This window comes from Stegodyphus dumicola, chromosome 4 (assembly GCF_044657685.1).
Source record: "Stegodyphus dumicola isolate Sdum_Otavi_A_Nest chromosome 4, ASM4465768v1".
Taxonomy (NCBI): Eukaryota; Metazoa; Arthropoda; class Arachnida; order Araneae; family Eresidae; genus Stegodyphus; species Stegodyphus dumicola.
The window spans coordinates 158,530,827-158,551,252 of record NC_140771.1 but is presented as its reverse complement, the minus strand read 5'-3'; the positions used below and the strand labels follow the sequence as shown (position 1 = coordinate 158,551,252).

The window sequence follows — 20,426 nt, the reverse complement described above, 5'->3', positions numbered from 1 at the left end:
TTTTTTTAATAATGTTTTATTTTATAAACACTCTTTTAGCATCACAATATGTGACTATAACTTAATATTCTACTATATTTTACAAAGTAATATATTTTCAATAGCATATGAATTAAGTAATGGAATTTGCTGTTTTCCTAACATATCAGAAATTTTATAGTAATCCACAATGGGCCAAAAAGGTAATGTTCTGATAGCAACCTTACTAAGTAAACACCAACATTAGGTATTAAAAGTTCTTATGATATCAAATTGACAAAACAACTACATTTTTCCAAATTTCTATTATATATTTATTAATCTTATGATTATACATATATACATATCAAATTTCATGAAACTTGCTGAACTGTTATTAGCCAAAAAATAATTTTTGGACTCTGCAATTCTGTGTAGATAACAGTATGCATTTTAGAGGAGAAAAATTATGTCAGTTATAGATTCTATACTGTAATTTTATGAAATAAAAATGGATTTAAGATTACATGACTTCATGCAGCAAACAGATTGATTTGTGCTATGAATTTATCTATTAAGATGCTTAAATAACTGAGACTGCAATCTTTGTTAAATTTTTATATTGTTATTGCAGTACACTTCTTTTACAAAACTTCAATAAATATCATTTATCTATTTTGACCATCAAACTGTTCCTAAAATTATTCCATTCAAACTACTGACCAGTTGCAGATTTTACAATCTACAACCTATATGCAAACAAAGCACAGGGTGTACCAAACCCGTTTTCTTAATATTGCTCCTAAAATTACACAATGAAAATAAAACTTAAAGGAGAACCAATTAACAACTTGTTTCTAATTTAAATAATACCAAATAAAACCTAAAGGTAAAAATATCATATTTTGTACAATCTTTATTAATGAGAAAAACATATAATCTACAGTTTTATTTAAACAATTCACAGTGACAATTTTATACAGTGCTATATACAGATGGAAGTAAATTACTTTTGTAAGGTGAGCACATCAAATAAATTTACAACAGCTCTGATGACTTCATTCCTATCATTCAGACTGCACACGAAAGTGAAGCATGGAAAATGCTATAAAATGTGATTTCTAATGAGAATGTGTACTAAGACCCAAGCATTTTCTTCAAGAAGGGGTAACTGAAGCTGAACTTCTCTTTGGATTTTCTTTTAAACTAGTATATTTTTAATAATTTATAATAAAAACTCTTATGGAGAGAAAATTTTACAGCAGACCTCTCATTGTGTGTAAAACAAATACCTTCATACTTCTGACTGAAAAAGTATGTTAAATTGCTGACAATCTGGTCCAAACTGTATGCACACCTTCCACATATTAACGATCAAAACTACACCAACTGCACTTTATTTGTGCACACATACACTCTAGATTATATGGTCAAACAAATTCTGACCATTCTGAGCCTTGTCATCAGCAAGCTGGAAGCCAGGATGACACTAAGTCCACAACACATGGTAGAACTGGATGATCAAAATACTCTTCATACAAAGAACTAACTCTTCAGAATAACACAGAACACTTAACACATTACTATGGTCTCTACAGAAAAGCTTTTAGACTAGATGGTAAAAATTATTTTGAAAAATAATTAAATAAAGGCAATCAAAGTTAAAAAAGCTTAATTTGCTCTAAACTGAAATATTTTAAATACAAAAAGAGGACTGCCGCTTAAAAAAAAAGTTGTTAAGTGAGATTCTTATGATAACTACAAGATGCAAACATTTTTACAAAAATAAAAGTTAATATTTAAGACACAGAAGCATACAATTCACATGCACATTCTAAACCATTTCTTTTGCAGAACTATGAAATACTTTCTTAATTCAAATTATACAAGCAACATTTTTGCTGTAAAATCTCCTATGAGCATATCACAACAGAGGACTTTAGATGGAAGCAGTTACAAGATCGTACCAGATAATCCATTAATAAACAGCTGGGAAACTTTCTCACCATGTGTTGCACTATTAATTAATTTTCTTTTATAATGCTCGTCCACAGATTATTTGGAGGAGTTGCTTCATAACCTAAGTATTTGTGGATGTTTCAAAATGCATTTCCAGAAGAAATTAATATGTACTAGAGTGCAGTATGAGTAAATGAACTGGCACTATTACTATGTGCCAGACTCAACATGCTACCACTGATGCTGATGTCGTCCGCAGGAAGTGGTTCCTGAGAAGCTTCTGCTATAGCCATTGCATCAAAGCCCAGACGAGCACTCTCTTCATCAAACTTCTCAATTTCACCAGCCTGGCGATCAAGAAGTTCTTTCTGTCTTGCAGCTCGCTCTTCTTGAAATTGTTGCTTCTCTAACTCCATCTAAATTATTAAAATAAAACTTATGACAAGGCTAAAAAAGGTTGCACATAACAACGTAAAAAAAAACTGCCCCAAAAGTAATTAGAAGTTTTTTCTCATGAAGAAGAGTCAGAAAAAAGGAGATGAGGTTTAATGCAAGTAGGGCAGAAAACTCTATAAACAGTTTGCCATTCTTCAGTTGAATCTATATCTACAGTAATAAGATACACAGTAATAAGATACAGTAATAAGTAATAAGATACAGAGATAAGAATTTTTTTAAGAGATAGCAATCTGTATGTCAGCAAAATGTGACTTTTATTTCCTGTCTTAGGCATAAATACATAGAAGGAAACTTGAACAATAGTTATGGGTATGCTATTTGTCTTCAGCTCAAATCATCACATGACATATGGTATTCATAATAGGAAGAAAGAGCATTGAAAACCAACAGTGTGCATATAATCTGCTAAGAATTTACATCAATATTATTTATACAGGAACAGGTTAGAGAGATTATTGAATATTTGAAGCAATGTGTAGCTGTTGTGAAACAGCTAATATGTGATAGCAAACAATGACTATGTGTCAAGTTGCATATTTTTGTGTGAGGGAAGTTTTAATTAAATAAATATCACCCCATTTTCCTATCTACCATAAAGTCCTAACTTGTCTCTCTGTGATTTCCTTCATCCTAAAAGTTCAAAACTCAGCTAAGAAGACATAAAATGGGAACAACTGAAAATAACAATGCAACTGCTATGAGGGAATTGAATAACATCTCAAATGAAGACTTTTTTTTACTGTATGAATCAATATTGGATTTGTTGTACCTGACTGCCCAATGCCTAGTTTGAAGATAAATTATAATTTTATTACTTCCAATTAAAAAAAATCTCCTTTTAACATTCATTACTTTTGGATGCAATGTATATAAAATATTAAAAAATAAACAATTTTTTTAAGAGAAAGAAAGTCAGCTGAATAATAAACAGTTTTGTCAAACCTACATATAATTTGTCATTATTAAAAGCTTAAATAAAGAATAAACTTTATTGGTATTTCACAATAGAATTTAGATTTGAAAGTTCAAAAGTGCTTATTTTTTTTACATAATAAGATTAGTTTTAAGCAGATTTATCAAATCTTGAATAATATGAAATAGGAGATTACTTTCTAATTAAAAATTTATACAAACTGAACATACTTTCTGTTCCAATAGTGCACGTCGTGTAGATACTCTATCTTCTAGTTCTCGACGTTCTCGATTACGCTGAGCTTCTCCTTGCATTTTGATCTTACTCTGGAAGGCAGTCAAAAGTTCTAGCTCTTGCTGTAACTGATCCTTCAACTGACGATATTCTAATTCTTGCGATTCATCTAAACGTATCTGAAAATGTCACACATTTACACACATCAAAATAGTATAATATATAAATTAAATGATTTAACAATAAAAGGAAAATAATAAAAACTTTGTTTGAAGAATAGTAATTGAAAGACGACCCCAGAAATGAAGATTTGTGAATTTTAAAAACCCAAATTAGCTCTAAGCTGAAATTAAATAATATGGAAATTTTAAATTCTTAAAGAAACAACCAGGAAATAAAGGAAAAGGAGTTCAAAATAATTACAAAAGGAGTTAGCAAAAAGCCTACATTGAGATATTTCTATGAGTTAAATGATGTATGTGGTAGCCCCTATATCAGAACAAGACTTAAAATACAGTCTTAAAGACCATCTTCTTTTACAATGCATTGATTTAATTTCTTAATTGTGATGTTAAATTACACATTTCTGAATATCACATATAATTGTTTTCAGAATCACAGAACCACACATAATTGTTACAAACTTTAATTCTGAACATATTAGTGTTTTCATTGAAAGTAGTGAATATGGTTTCTACTTCCTTAAAATTCTGACCAAAATTAACTGGTACAGTCCTCTGGACTCAAAGTACGTGGACCAATTTGTCTCGACTTCTACTGGCAATTCAGAAACAAATTACTACACAGCACTAGTATATTACAGTACACGTTCTTCTCCATTACAATATATATTACCTATACTACATTTATCCTACACAACTGCAATCTACAGTGTATAATTAATTACAAAAATTTCAGAAGAAATAGAGAATTAGTACTTACAGATTGTTTTTGAAGCATATCTGCTATACTTTGTTCATACTGTTCACCTAAAATTGCTAATTTTCTCATCTGTTCTTCCTTTAATTTTTTAATTACTAATTTCTGTTCTTCCTTTGGAGTGGATGCTAGAATTTGATTCTTCCATGCTTTATATTGCCTGGTCTGGATCTTACAAGTCTCACGAAATTGTTTTCGAATCATTAATTCTTTTTGCTGTAAAGATTATGTAAAAGAACTTCATAAATATTTATTGTTATTCAGAGAAATATTTATAATCACACAGCACAATGGACTAATATTCACATAATTTTGATAAAAAAGAATACAGAACAGTACATCAATTTTTTAATAGTCTGTTTCTCTTCAAATTTTTTTCAGTAAGAATTTAATTCCTTACTCTATTATGATTAACAATTTAAAATAGTTATAAAATTAAACATTACAATTCACATAACATCATTCAGCAAAAGGATATCCAGCATTTTTCCAAGCAAAATATCAAGTAACAGATCTAAAATAAAATAAACTTGAAAAACGCTGTTTTTACATATTTTGTGCATAGTAAAGTATTCGAAACTTTTAAAAAATAAATATCGTTAAAAATAATGGATTAATTTTTTGTTGAAAATGCTGTTTTTTAAGATGGCAGGCAAATGTAAATAAATACATTTACTATGAGCATAAAATACTAATGTAAGGTTAAATTATTACTTTCATACAGCAAAGAAATAGAATAAAACATTGCGCCAACGTTTAAAAGAGTTAAAATATTACTTAAATTCAAATACTTTAATATAAGTAAATAAGAACGCTTCGTACACTAGAGCTAAAATCACATCAATTAGTTTATTGCTGGTAAAAAAGGACGAATGTCTAATACATTTTTACCGTTACAAGCGATTATTTCTTCCACCCTAACCACAATACCATATACGGCTACAGAATCAGCTCTTCTAACAATCTTCATCTGTGATCCACATTCCTCGCACTTCATTGAAGAAGCAATTAGTGAGGTTTCCTCCAAAAATTTAAGATAAATTTCCTCTGACCCTTGTAGCAATTTATAAATAAATCTTTGTTGAGGAAAGCCAGGTTAGCCATAATAAGGTCTCGAAGGACAATTTTTTTATTCTGATACCAAAATTCTTGGTACATACCAATAATAACATTAATCTTTGAAAGGGACATATCCATTTCCTATGAAATCTAAGGAATTCGAAGAGATGAATAATAAAATTTTAAAATGGTGCAGTAATGCACAAATATTCAGTAACCAATCAGGGAGCTGATTACAGCTCGTTAATGCACTAATATTCAGTAAAAAATCAGGGACCTGACTACAGCTCCTTAATGCACAAATATTCTGTAACCAATCCTTACATCACGCCTAGAATTAAAATGATTTAAATAATCATACATAATAAAATCATTTTAAAAAATGCAAAATTAAATTGTATTTTAATATGTAACAGACATAAATAATGTTTAAAACATTAGATTGAATTTATAGTTATTAAAACCAATTACTTTTAAAAGAAGGTGATGTCATTGATTACATTATCCACAACATAAATCATACAAAATATCATAAACAATAAAATTTTTATTTCAAATAAAAATGCAAAATTAAATTGATTTTTAATATTTAGAAGCCTTAAATAATATTTAAAACAAGGAATTTATGCATAATAAAAAGCATTATTTTTTAAATAAAATGACAACAAAGTATTGGTTACCATAAATAACTTGTCCAGCAAGGGGTTTACCATAAATCGCATCGCTTGAAAAAAAAAAAAAAAAAAAAGGCCAAAATCCGTGCAACCATCTACCAAAGTAACACCGTTTCTAATAACGAAAATACTGATGCTCAAAAAAAGAAATCCTTTAAAAAATACAACTGATCCAAATGGAATCAAAATTTCTAAGATTTTTTAAGTATATCACAGAACTTAATGAAATCTTTAGAAAAAAATCAAACTGCAGCAATGAATAAAGTTTTCAATCTACATACCCAAATTAAAAGCACTAACATTTTCAGTAGATAAAGTGTACATCTTTCTAGAAGTTGTTAGTGAAATTAATAAATATGAGAGATCAGTAGTTTATCACATATGACTCACAGTACTTTTACACCACACCCCAGAAAAATGTAATCTCATCCTTTTAATTCTTAATTTTATCTTTTAAAATTGTCCTATCCCCTTATTTTTCAGCCAACTCTTAAAATTATGTATGATTCTAAAAGAATCCTGCCCATCATCCAGTGCCTAACTTGCTCAAATCTGTAAACTGTACTCCTGTTTTCCACCTTCTGATTAATTCATTGCTTTTCACATGATCAGTGGCCATGCCTTCAACCTCTCCTTGCCCACCACATCTAAACACTGTTCAGCAGATTAGCATTCAATGATATAGAACCTTCTTGCTTAGACAAACTGTGACCTCTTCAAAATACTTCTATTCTTATTGCCGATTAGTGAAGGATTCTTTTTGCTCCAACCTGAAACAGGTGTTTTTCGACCACCGTTACATCCACTTGGACTTTTCACAAGACTTATTTAGCCTCCAGAAGACATCTCATGAATGCCACAAGATTAGCTCTCAGGCTTTTCTCCCTAATGCAACATCACAAAGATAGCCACAAAGACATTATATGCTCAATCTGTATATTATTTCACTCAGGATGGGGCTTACACTCAGGAGCCTGCTATCATTGACACACTTACCTAAGTCTTCCAGAAATTTGTTTTCCATAACAAAAAAAGACCTATTCAGAGTGTGGTCTATTATACATAATAGGTATAATATAACTGGTTAATCAACGTGGTTTCCCATGTCAGAAAACATTTCTTTATTTTTTTACTTTCTTGTACAAAGTAAAAAAAGCATCAGATTTCAATGAAAATATCTATTTTGACCGCTATCAAATGCAATTTAACGATATTTTTGGGTGACATTCATACGTAAGGACAGAAAAAAAAGACTCTTTTCCTCCCCCCCAAAAAATTATAAAACTGATTTAAAATGAATTCTGAAGAGAAATTTTCATGGCATCTGTGCGTATGTACGTATCTCACATAACTCAAAATTGAGTAGCCTCAGAACATTGAAATTTTGTATATAGGATTGCTATAACATGTAGATGTGCACCTCGTATTTTGGTTGCAATCAGTCGCACCAAAAGTGTATAAATATATGTATATATTATATCCACTCTATTACTCGGCTCAGTAATCTCAGTTTCTTTATTCTTATATATATTTTTTGTAAATTGGGCACTTTGTTTCTTTATTCTTATATATATTTTTTGTAAATTGGGCACTTTGTTTCTTTATTCTTATATATATTTTTTGTAAATTGGGCACTTTTTTCTTTAAAAATGATTGAATTATGTTGTTCTTATCTTCTGGTTAAGGTTTTTTATGCCTTTAGTAAATCTGCATGCAATATTTTTAGAATTATTAACAATTTAAAAGTTGTTTAAGTGCCGCTAAGCCTTTTGCCATGGCGGCAATGTTTGTTTACATTTGAAACAGCAGAATAGTAGATTTGTTGTCAAACTAATGAAAGTAAGCTTTGCAAAAACAAAGATAATGCCTTCTTTTATTATTGTGAATTAAATCATGCTTAATCCATTCTGAAAATTATTCGAGGAAATAAGTGTTTAAGACTTACTTCATAATTTTCAATACAGATATTTCGAGTTTTTAGGTATTTTTGCCTTGTCGTGAAGTGAAAACTGAATTAACTGAATGAGAAATACTGAATCATCTGTGAAAAATGTTTCTTTTTTGTTGTTGTTGTTTGCTTAATTTCTTTTATACATCGTTTTAGATTTATTACAGTATTTGAATAGAATATGTGGCAACGATTAGATAATTCTTATGATGATATAAATTTTGTGTATTCTAAGTTAAAAAATGAATAAAATTTAACACTGTTAAGCGAACCTAGGGCCAGAGTGTCGCTATAGGAAACAAATATAGTGAATTTTAAAAAGTGCATTTATTCTATTGTGGTTTATGCACTAATGACAAAATAAATTTAATTCAATCCAATAAGTTTAAATGAAATGCAAGAAAAAATGCGTATAATTTAATATTCCATACAAGGAAGTCATGTGGTGTACACATCAGATTTTTTAACATGGATTATCAAAAGGTTTTGCATTTTTATTTTCAAGACTCTTAAACAAAAAGTTTTTTGGTGATTTAAGGTTTGACAATTATAAGGAACAGACATTAACCCTAAGACATCATCCTTAACCATAAGTCAATAAACCAGATAAATATACTTTGAACTAAGTATTGTCTTCTGTCCAATGGAATTGCTTTGAAACAACAAAGGAAGGGCAGAGTATACTTATAACCTCATTAGTACAGAACATAAACATTTCTTATATTTCTGGTTGTTATAAACTGTTCCATAGCAAGTATTCATAGTTTAACTTGAGCAAAGAGTGATAATTTCATGATTTACATTTTAATACAATAAGCAAGAAAGAACACATCTTATAACAAAATTCCTTCACCACTGGGATTACAAAACTAAAAGGGATAAAATACAGAACTTTTTTATTTAAGAAAAAAATAAATTCCTAGACATTTGCTATATATAAACAACTGAATAACTCATTTTAATTGTACCTTTAAACTTTTAGGCTGTTGTTTTACTTCTAAGGCATGCTTTTTTCGAAGTTCACGTTCTCGCCTAGAATTATATTCTTGTTGATTGGCAAGTTCTGTTTGATGTTGTTTTCGTACATGTTCTTCTCTTAATTGATGAACAGCCCTCTGTTGGCGATACTCTAATTCTTGCGTCATTTCATGATGATGAAGCAACATTGAATGTGCTTGCTCAAGCTGAGCCTGTCTTTTATTTAATTCCTATGATAATAAAGGCATCTAGTAAGAGCATAGTTTTTAACTTTAAAATCCCATAAATCAGAACATTATTTTCTAATAATTAAAATTTACTTAATTAATCTTCAATGAGCATTTGTAAGAAAGACAAAAAATAAGATACACTGTAGTTAAACTGAGAAATCTCTTTGACTCATTTTCCTTCCTGGCATTTCTAAAACATCTTAGTTATTTATTATTATTCACATTAATATCACTTTTGAATCAACACAGCTTTCTGAAAATTAATAAAATTTCTACAATTATATTTCTATTTTGAAACAATTATGAATTTTAATATATTGTACTGTACAGATAGCTGATTTTAAAACGAAAATCTTAAAATGTTACTGTAGACAGTATATACTGCATTAAACTATATAATTTGTCTAAAATAACATTCAAAGATTTTTTTTTGGGGGGGGGAGTGTCATGTAATTTTATTAAGTATTACAGAAAATATGCTTTAATATATATACTCAACATTTAACATTGGTAAAAAATTCTATTTAAACCCCAAAACTTTTATTTTCTAAGTACAGTCAAGCTTTGATAAGCCAATACTGAGAGACGAAGAAAAATATTTTGCATAAATGAAAATTCTATTTATACAAAAAAGCTAATATTCATTTAAAATCCCACATTTCAATCAATTTGACTAACCATAATGCCATTATATGACTAATATCTATAATTCTTCAATTTTATTCACTTCCTTATTAAAATTAAAGTGGATATGACACATTCCGAACAGCTATAACCTGATAAACATCTTAAGTACATATATATTTCATATTTTAATAATGTTTTTTCCAACTGTGTTTATATTTGGAGAGAAAGAAATTACAAAGAATTTGACTTTTACATGATAGTCTCTGGTGTATCAGATATTATAAAAATCATTATATATTATAAAATAACAAATTACGAGGGCCATCCAGGAAGTAGATTACGTTTCCGTCTGTGTCCGCTAGGGGCGGGACTAGCGCGGCCATCTTGGGGTCAGAGCGTTGCGCAGCTCAGTCTGCATCTAGCCGTGCTAGTGAGAGGTTCGTGCTGTGCTCCGTTCAGATACTGTGACGGTTTGAAATGTCTGCGTTAATTGAAAATCCCGCGAGCTGCGAGGTGCGCTCAGTAATAAGGTTTCTGACTGCAAAAAACTGTAAACCGATAGAAATCTATCGGCAGCTTCGTGAAGTGTATGGGGACAACATTATCACTGAAGGTGGAGTGCGTCAGTGGGTCATAAGATTTCAAAATGGCCGAACCAATGTTCACGACGAAGATCGAAGTGGGAGACCCAGCATAGTGACCGCCGAACTTCTCGAAAAAGTCGATGCTAAAGTCCGTGAAAATCGAAATTTCACAATAACGGAACTTTCTTTGAGTTTTCCACAAATTTCGCGAAGTTTGTTGCACGAAATCATCAGCGAAAAGCTTGGTTACCACAAGTTTTGTGCAAGATGGATTCCAAAAATCTTGACAGAGGACCACAAAAATCAGCGAATGGCTGCAGCGTTGAACTTTTTGGACGCTTACCATAAGGATGGTGACTCTTTACTCGATCGCATCGTTACTGGTGACAAAACATGGGTGAAACATGTGAACTGTGAAACGAAATTGCAATCAATGCAGTGGGGGCACACAAGTTCTCCCCAAAAACCCAAGAAATGCATGCAAACAATGTCGGCAAGGAAGATGATGGCGACTGTTTTTTGGGACAGAAAAGGTGTAATTTTGGTGGACTTCCTGGAAAGAGGCACTACAATAAACTCTCAAAGGTATTGCCAAACTCTCCAAAAACTCATAAGAGCAATTCAAAACAAGCGCAGAGGAATGTTGAGCTCTAAGATCTTGTTGATTCACAACAACGCCCGGCCCCACACGGCAAATGTCACTTGTAAAGTTCTTGAATCTTTTAAGTGGGAGTTGTTTCCTCATCCGCCGCACAGTCCCGACCTGGCACCGAGCGGACTTCCACCTATTCCCAGCAATGAAGAAGTGGCTGGCTATGCAGCGTTTTGATGACGACGCACAGCTGCAAGAAGAGGTAACGAAGTGGTTGAAGGCGCAGGCGGCCGAATTTTTCGACGAAGGAATTTCCAAGCTCGTACATCGCTACGATAAATGCCTTAATTTGTATGGTGACTATGTAGAAAAGTAGTATTTGAGTGTGGCTTTCATCTGTATATAATAAAATTTGTTTCCTATACTTTGTTTATTTTTTTATTCCAAAACGTAATCTACTTTCTGGATAGCCCTCGTATTAGGATTCATTTCTCAATCACTGTTTGAAAAACAAATACATATTGCTAAATAATGAAAAAATAACAAACATAATAAGAACTGATAGTAGAAGAATATGATAACGCTTTAAAACTTAATTGAATAATAAAAATACAAGGCAGAAAGAAAGAAAAGAAGATTAGTAAGACAGATAAAATAAATGATATAAACATATATTCTACTATTTAAGACTACATACATCCCGTAGTAAATTTTGTTCCATCTGATGAAACTGCAGCAATTTTCGTCTCCTAAATTTCCTAATTTCTAGTCGATGAGAATCTCCCTGTTCCCTCTGTAAACGTTGTAAGGATGCTGTCTGTCGCTGGAGAACTTCCTCTTTATGATTACGCATTGCATCATCTCTCTGACGAGGTGAAGCTTCCTCCCGACTGCTCATTTCCTGAAATTGTAATTAAATAATGATATGCCACATCTGCACATGAAGTACCTATCTATCTAGAAACTAGCTGTAACTATTTTCAATATAAAAGTATTTTCCAATTATATTAAGCAATGAATTTAAAAATTTATACAGCAAAATATAACATACTCAGCCAATTAGCAATAATAACAAGACTTTTTACGAACACACATTTTCCTTTGAATAGCTTTGCTATATGTAGTTACCAACAGCAAAATGTTTAGAAATATTAGAGGGTGTATAAAGATTACACCTAAGCATTAACTGTAACAAAGAAAATTATGATTCTTTTTTTTTTTTTTTTTTTAAATAAAGTGAAAAATTTATTGCATTTTTAGATGGGTAGAAAAGATGATCACAGCAAGACTAACTGGCCTCCTTTAATTAAATTTGTATTTGTAAATCTAGTTTCCTACTCTGATTATTCTACCTGTATGGCATTTTTACGTCTTTGTTTCCTGTGAGATGAAGGCAGGTCCCACGGGAGGCTCATCAAAATGGCGCCATTGTTGTAGTTCTGATTTCGAACATGAAAGATTAAAGACTTCTACAAAAAGTCCTAGTACCAACAATTCGCTCAAATTAAGTCAAAGACTTAATTTACAAACACAAAGACTGTGTTGATCAACCACTTTGTTGTGGTAAGGTCCTCTGTTTAGACAGATTTTGGTCTCTGCCTCTGGATTATCTAAAAAACACGAGGCTTTCCCTTCCTTATTTTTTGCATAATAATATGATCATATAGTAAATAAAAAGAACCCTAAGATGACCACTCACAGATATAGATGATTTTTATATCTAGGAGAACAGTAAACTCAGAGTGGGAGTGCTAAGTATCAATATTTGTTTACGTTATCAAAAATACTGGCTTCTTTCAAAGGTAGTCAAGTTTGGCAATTGGTTGTAACAAGAAAGTTTGCTATTTAGTTATTGAAGAATAATAGATAGAAAAGCATTAACAAACTTACTCGCTTTAAGCGATCCTTCAAATACTTGTACTCTGTTTTCTGTTGTGCTTGGTAACGTTTCACTTCTTCTTCATGCTGTTGAGTAATGTTCTTGCTTAACCGTTTTTCACTTGCTAAATTCTGTTTAAGCTGAAAAGAGAGGAAAATTTTATATTAAAATAGCCAGAAAAAGTTAACTTTCAGACTTCTGAGTAACTACAGTTCTTATGGCCTCCTTATACATTCATTACCTTTCTCTCTAATTCTTGTTGATGCCGTATCTGAATTTTTTCTAATTCTTTGCTAAATTGTTGGAGTAAATTTTCATATTCTTTATCTAATTTTTGCTTGTGTTCTTCCATCTCCTGTCTACATTTTGCTTCAAGCTATTAATTTGGGAGGGATGGAAAAGAAAATGATCAAAAACTTGCAAACTGCATATTACTTCATAAATTCAAATATTGCACTGTAGACATTAAATCTATACACCACTAATGAAAGTTAAACAATAGTACAATAATAACACTTTTTTACATAAATTCGCAATGAATTTTATTTTTTAGAACCATTCATTTGAATTTGCATCATATTTATAACTCAAAACATAAATGACATAAAACATAAAAATGCAGAAAGTATACATATACTCATTACTACTGCCAAAAGCTCGAACAATATATACAATGTTTTGCAATTAAATCACAGCATTTACCCCACTAAAACTCTAAAAGTAAAAAAAAAAAAAAAAAATAATAATAATAATAATAATAATAATATATTTTTTTTTTTTCACTAAGCTGTGATTTCAGGCAAAGTATTTTATTTTATAAATGCATTTAGCAACATCAATGCCCAAAACATATATCATTGTTAAGTACTAGTTTAATGGTGAAAAATCCAGAATTTCACTTTATAATAGATTGATGCATTAATTTCCTATTTCCTTTGCATGGTTTTAAAATAAAAAAATTATTAAAAGTATAAACCCAACAGTACAGATATCATATAAAAGAGTAATTGCATAAAATTAAAAAATAAATAAGTGTTGAAAAATTTTAAATCTTATAAATTTAAAGAACAATTAAAAATTACAACACATACTCTTAAAAAAACATTAAAATCAACTAAAATTGACTTTTATCAACTGGTATTGACAAATGCTGGCCTTTATTAACAGGATTTGGCAAAAGTCAGAAAATGAGGCACTTTACCATCTCTTCATAGTTGACACCAGGTATTGAAATTTTTTTGTCTTTTTACAGTAATACATCATTTAAATAATAAAAAATGCATGTTGTAAACTAGAAAGAAAGTTTTATTACGGGCAAACTAATATAATGCAAGTTAATTTTTAAATCTTGAAATACAAATGTTAAAATTTGGTGAAGGGGTATAAAATGAATGAGCTTACCTGAATGAGAGCTTTCTGATGCTGTCGCCTCATTCGCTTGTAACCAGACATTTGCTCATGCATATGATTTTCTTGCTCATGTTCTTTGATCTGTCTAGTTACAATGGACGTAGTTCTTATAGTAGCAAAATTATTAGCTCCAACATCTGCACTATTAAGACTCGTAGATGAGGAATTCTAAAATAAAGTTTTACAAATATTTCAGAGCAATATTAAAATTTATACATGGAATTAAAAAGACGACAAACATTTTTATCATTTAACACACACTTTTGAAATAATGATTAACTATATAAAATTAAATATAAACAAGCAGATCTTATTTCTGAGTAAGTTGAAAAAAGGTCAAAAGTTTCAGCATTGTGAAACAACGGTGAAAAGATTCCTTTAAAATTCAACTAGTTTTTATCTTCACTTTTTTAACTTTTAAAAGAAATTTAAAATACTATTTCGGTAATACTGTCTTGGAAAGTGATATAATAATCATGCAAACTTTCTACTTATTAACTTTTTTAAATGTTTAAACTTTAAAAAAAAGTCTATGAATTTATTTTTTTTGGGGGGGGGAAGAGAAAAACAACTAAAACTATATAATATGACATATTCTATATCTTCTGAAAAAAAGATATAAGTATAATTTTCAATGCACTTCAAAATTTTATTTTGCTTAACATACATGTAGATGAGAGAGACTTCCTAAACATTTCTACTAAACTACTAAAATTTCTAAAAGTCTACTTTTTAGCTATTGAAGTACCTTTGTAATTATTTACAGAATTGCCTGCGAGTGCTTTTCAGTAGTTCTATTTATAACAGCAAGAAATAACTTCAATGAGAAAACTGCTCTATGTAATCACATTAAAATGTATAATACCTTGACTTTGTGAATGGTAACATGCAGTACTAGATGTTTTCATTGAAAATATTATTATTACTACTGAGGGAGGTATCAAATGTTTAAAAACTAATCTTTGGACCTATAAAAATAGTTCCCATAAGAGATTTTAAGCATCCATGTTGTAATCTGTTTAGTGATTACATTATACTGATGAAACAAACTGATTACATTATGTTATCAATAAGTTCTCCTTTTTTTTTAATAATAATGAAAGAAGCAGTAAAAGTTAAAAATTGTAATGATCACTAATTATCACTCATCCTAAGTCATCAAATTTTAAAGTTAAAAATGGAAGAAGAATGAAATTAAGCACTGAAAAATAACATACCCCATACAATTTATGTAAACTATTTGAAAAAATGGAGGGAAAGTTGCTTTAAAATTGATTGTCAATTATTAATTATTAAAAAATAAGGTGTGTTCATACACTGAAAAATAAAATAACGTAAGTAAATAAATATTCCAAGTAAAAAACTAATTAGTCCACAGAATGAAAGGAGATCCTCTTTCACTATTCCTGTGCTACAGAAAGCTCTGCCACTTTAGGTAGCTGTATGATGCCTCAATTCTATTTTATTTCTCATAAGAATAACACCTTAGATTGGATCATACTTCATTTTTCTCACTAAAATTCATTAAATTTCCATGAATTATAAGGCCAAATGAGCACCTATCAGAGGTCAAATATTATTGCTCATAAACATTTTCAGTGACATTTCAGAAACCTTACTTCTAACGCTTTTCCATCTCTAAAAAGGATATCTCAATAACAATCATTTGCAATTTTTTCTCACTAAGCACATTAGTTTTGCTAACTACCTTTCATTTACAATTCAAAATTTGATTAATAATGATAAACAAGACAGCTTACAGAATTTGCTATGGTTTTTGCATTCTTGCTTTTAAAAAGTTTGCTATCTTCCTTAAAATAAAATTATGAACATACAGCTATACCATAAAATCAAAGAAAATACACAGCCGGGCAGCATAAGGTGCTGTTGACAGAAGCATGGTTCAATTCATACTTGGTTCCAAGGCAGCAGAATGCTTTCTGCCATTGCTTCTATTCATGTATAACTAAAAATCAAAATTTCAAATGTGTTAAAAAAATTGAATAGAACCCAAAACTTTGTCCCATTGTTAATAAAAGAGATCCTAAGATAGGAGATAAAAACAAAATTGTAGAGGCTGAGGATAGATTTTTCGAACTGAAGGAAAAAAAAATGCTAGAAGGTTGAATTTCATGAAAAACACAAGTGGTTTTCAAAAATGGTTGAAAATAAGCAGCAAAAACTTGCACAACCTATGGCCAAAAACTCAGCAATATTTATGAATTGTTAAACAGACTATTTATTCAATGCAAACAGTTGAAAGTACTGAATACACTCATTAACCTATACGACAAGTTCACAAGCACATACTCAGAACACCAACACACTATATGGCTTTGCCAAATGGCAAACAAGAAACAACAAGGTTCTGCAAGGATGTATTTAAATGCATATTTATCACAGTTCCTATGACATAAACATTTGAGAGAAGAAAATCATTTCAAAACAATTACAATGGCAACATGATTAATCTGTCACTGAAAATTATTTGCACAAAACTATTCTAATGTTTCATTTTTTCGTATAAGGTTACATATATAACAGCAAATACATAAATTTTGTGTTCTTTTTTTTATTTTACACATCCTGATGTAAATTAGAATTTTCTGAACTACTCTGTTCTTTTTTTTTCCTCCTAATGCTTGCTTTTTATACTGTGTTTCTTGGTAGAAAAAAAAATGTCTCCAAGAAAATATGATCCAATATATAAACAATAAAAACCATTTAATACAAAACTGAGGGCAGTGAAATATTTTTGCGTGTTAAAGGATATTGAAATAAAAATATATTTAACAAAATGAAGTTCATTAGAGTACATTTTATTTACACAGATATGTATATACGCATGTATTTAATAAAAATCAACGAAATAAAAGCATCCACAAGAATTTAATGAAATTTAATAAAAATTTTCAAGTTTTTAAAAAAAAAAACATTTATTGAGTTTTTGGAAAATAATCTGATATTTTTCTTTGTATTGTTTTTTGAGCATCAAATTTTCAACAAACTGTTCGATGTCATCCATTTTGTTATTCATTTCACCACTGGAATGTGCGCCTAAATTAACTGTGCATACTTTTTATGATGTTCCTCATTTTGGAAGACGTGGGAACAGGAGCTGTATTATTAATTTCATAATAATTGGAATCTGCATTAATGATTTTTTTTTAGCTTTGGACAAACTCCAGAATGTATTTGCCATAATTGTGGCTGTACACAAATTAGCATCACCTACCGCAACAAATTCTTCCAATAAAACAATAGGACAGTCCAATAATACAGAAACGTTCTCAAACATTTCATTAAAAGTCAGCTCAGTTTCACCTTCTCCATTTCTTTTGGCACCAAAGAATCTGATACTTTTGAGAATCCTGCATGACAAAAACAATTTTCAGTCGTCCTTGGAGTCACTGAAATCCATGCAGAGTGCAACATATGAAAAACATTTAATAAATTGATTGAGAAATCTTCATTTGCATGAACTGCAAGTAAAGATTTTTAAAGCAATTGCTTCCGGTAGAAAGATTTCATGTTTTGTACAATCCCTTGATGAAAAGACTGCAAGACACATGTTGTATTCAGAGGTGAAAACATAAGGATAAGCTTTATAGCTTTCAATACAGTGTTGGGGTGAGCTGAACAATTATCAATTATCTTTGCAACCTTACTTTTCTCATAAGAATCGCTCGTCTAACTTTATGATCCAATCGGTGAATATCGCAGCTACCATCTATGCCTTTTTTATTTGCTGCATATTCAACCAGTAATGTTCTTATGTTCTTAAAACACAGCGGTTTCAAATTTTTACCATTAACAAATAAGGGTAGTTTTTCAGAACCATATAATTGCATTTTACCAATCCCGTAATCCATTCTTTAGACAGTTTTACCTTAAACAATAAAGTTTTATTGGGTAAGCAGTGGTAAAATAACCCAGTTTTGTCCGCGTTGAAAACATCTTTCACTTCATATTTTTCAAATACTGAAGGCAACGTAGACCAAAACCAATTTGCTGTCATGGTAAGTAAAATTTGATTAGCTTCGCTGCAAACATTTTTTAGTACTATGCCATTTCTTTTCCAACCATCCTGGATTTGCAGAAAATGTAATACCCATTTGTTTAACAAGGTCATTGCTTCTTTCTAGCATTAAAGGCCCTGATATGGGAGTATTCTGACATGTTGCTTGTTTGAACCAAACAAGTAAAGCCATCTCTAAATCCTCATGCTTGGATGTTCTCATTCGTTTTCGGTCTGGCTCAAATTTACTCCATTCAAATTGCTATAATTTGCTCTTTTTTCAATTATTCTTGATAATGTAGAGTTAGCAATATCAAAACATTTACAAACTTCTGTTTTCGCTTCTGCTTTTCATCAACAGCCTTAAGAAGCTCCCTCTCCCTTTTAAGTGAAATAGCAATTTGCTTTCCCCCTGAGCTTTTTGACATTGTGTTCTTAAAATAATTCTTCTAAAATAGGGGGGGGGGAACCACAAACCAAACTCACGGATTTTCACTCGCACTGCGATGTCACCAAACTCATCACCAAATTCCAATGCCAACTGATGAGAGATGAGATATGTTTGCATGAAGTTTGTAGGATTCCTTACATAAACAAAATTGGTTCGTGTCAAAGGTTATTCCGAAGGTATTTCAAAGCCAAGTTAGCCTCCTTTCTACAAAACATGTGAAACCCCCTATCATTCATTTCACACCCCTCTTAAATCTTGCCTGCGCGGTTGGTGTGTTCTCTGTATTTTGTTCATTCCCAAAAGGGAAATCTTTTCATGTTAAGTGATTTTCGTTTCATGTTAAGAGAAAAAAAATATGCATGAAAATATATAGCAGTTTGTCAGGACCATTGTATTATTTCATGTTAACCGATACTTCATCTTAAGCGTTTTCGCATCACTGTAATAAATACTGCCAAACAGTTTGCTACTCTATCTGAAATTCCAAACATTTCAAATTCATAGATGAACACAGTTTTTAACAACAATTTTTCACATACTTCTGCATATTTTTCACCTGAGGAGACAAATTACTCATAACAGGTTAAAATTAAAATTTTTAGTACTATGCCATTTCTTTTCCAACCATCCTGGATTTGCAGAAAATGTAATACCCATTTGTTTAACAAGGTCATTGCTTCTTTCTAGCATTAAAGGCCCTGATATGGGAGTATTCTGACATGTTGCTTGTTTGAACCAAACAAGTAAAGCCATCTCTAAATCCTCATGCTTGGATGTTCTCATTCGTTTTCGGTCTGGCTCAAATTTACTCCATTCAAATTGCTATAATTTGCTCTTTTTTCAATTATTCTTGATAATGTAGAGTTAGCAATATCAAAACATTTACAAACTTCTGTTTTCGCTTCTGCTTTTCATCAACAGCCTTAAGAAGCTCCCTCTCCCTTTTAAGTGAAATAGCAATTTGCTTTCCCCCTGAGCTTTTTGACATTGTGTTCTTAAAATAATTCTTCTAAAATAGGGGGGGGGGAACCACAAACCAAACTCACGGATTTTCACTCGCACTGCGATGTCACCAAACTCATCACCAAATTCCAACGCCAACTGATGAGAGATGAGATATGTTTGCATGAAGTTTGTAGGATTCCTTACATAAACAAAATTGGTTCGTGTCAAAGGTTATTCCGAAGGTATTTCAAAGCCAAGTTAGCCTCCTTTCTACAAAACATGTGAAACCCCCTATCATTCATTTCACACCCCTCTTAAATCTTGCCTGCGCGGTTGGTGTGTTCTCTGTATTTTGTTCATTCCCAAAAGGGAAATCTTTTCATGTTAAGTGATTTTCGTTTCATGTTAAGAGAAAAAAAATATGCATGAAAATATATAGCAGTTTGTCAGGACCATTGTATTATTTCATGTTAACCGATACTTCATCTTAAGCGTTTTCGCATCACTGTAATAAATACTGCCAAACAGTTTGCTACTCTATCTGAAATTCCAAACATTTCAAATTCATA

At 30.7% G+C, this 20,426-nt stretch overlaps 1 protein-coding gene across 2 annotated transcripts in view; it reads right to left on the bottom strand.

The window, feature by feature from the left end:
• Positions 1 to 269: 269 nt before the first annotated feature.
• Tao (Serine/threonine-protein kinase Tao) overlaps positions 270 to 20,426 on the bottom strand; it is a 75,672-nt gene continuing 55,515 nt past the window's right edge. For both annotated transcript variants that reach the window (XM_035362061.2, XM_035362060.2), the window contains exons 13-20: positions 14,435 to 14,611; positions 13,275 to 13,409; positions 13,045 to 13,173; positions 11,852 to 12,055; positions 9,112 to 9,351; positions 4,466 to 4,678; positions 3,520 to 3,702; positions 270 to 2,333 (exon numbers count right to left, since the gene is read on the bottom strand). In XM_035362061.2, the coding sequence (XP_035217952.1) occupies positions 2,091 to 2,333; positions 3,520 to 3,702; positions 4,466 to 4,678; positions 9,112 to 9,351; positions 11,852 to 12,055; positions 13,045 to 13,173; positions 13,275 to 13,409; positions 14,435 to 14,611 (1,524 nt within the window). In that variant the 3' untranslated portion in view covers positions 270 to 2,090. The remainder of the gene's footprint in view (positions 2,334 to 3,519; positions 3,703 to 4,465; positions 4,679 to 9,111; positions 9,352 to 11,851; positions 12,056 to 13,044; positions 13,174 to 13,274; positions 13,410 to 14,434; positions 14,612 to 20,426) is intronic.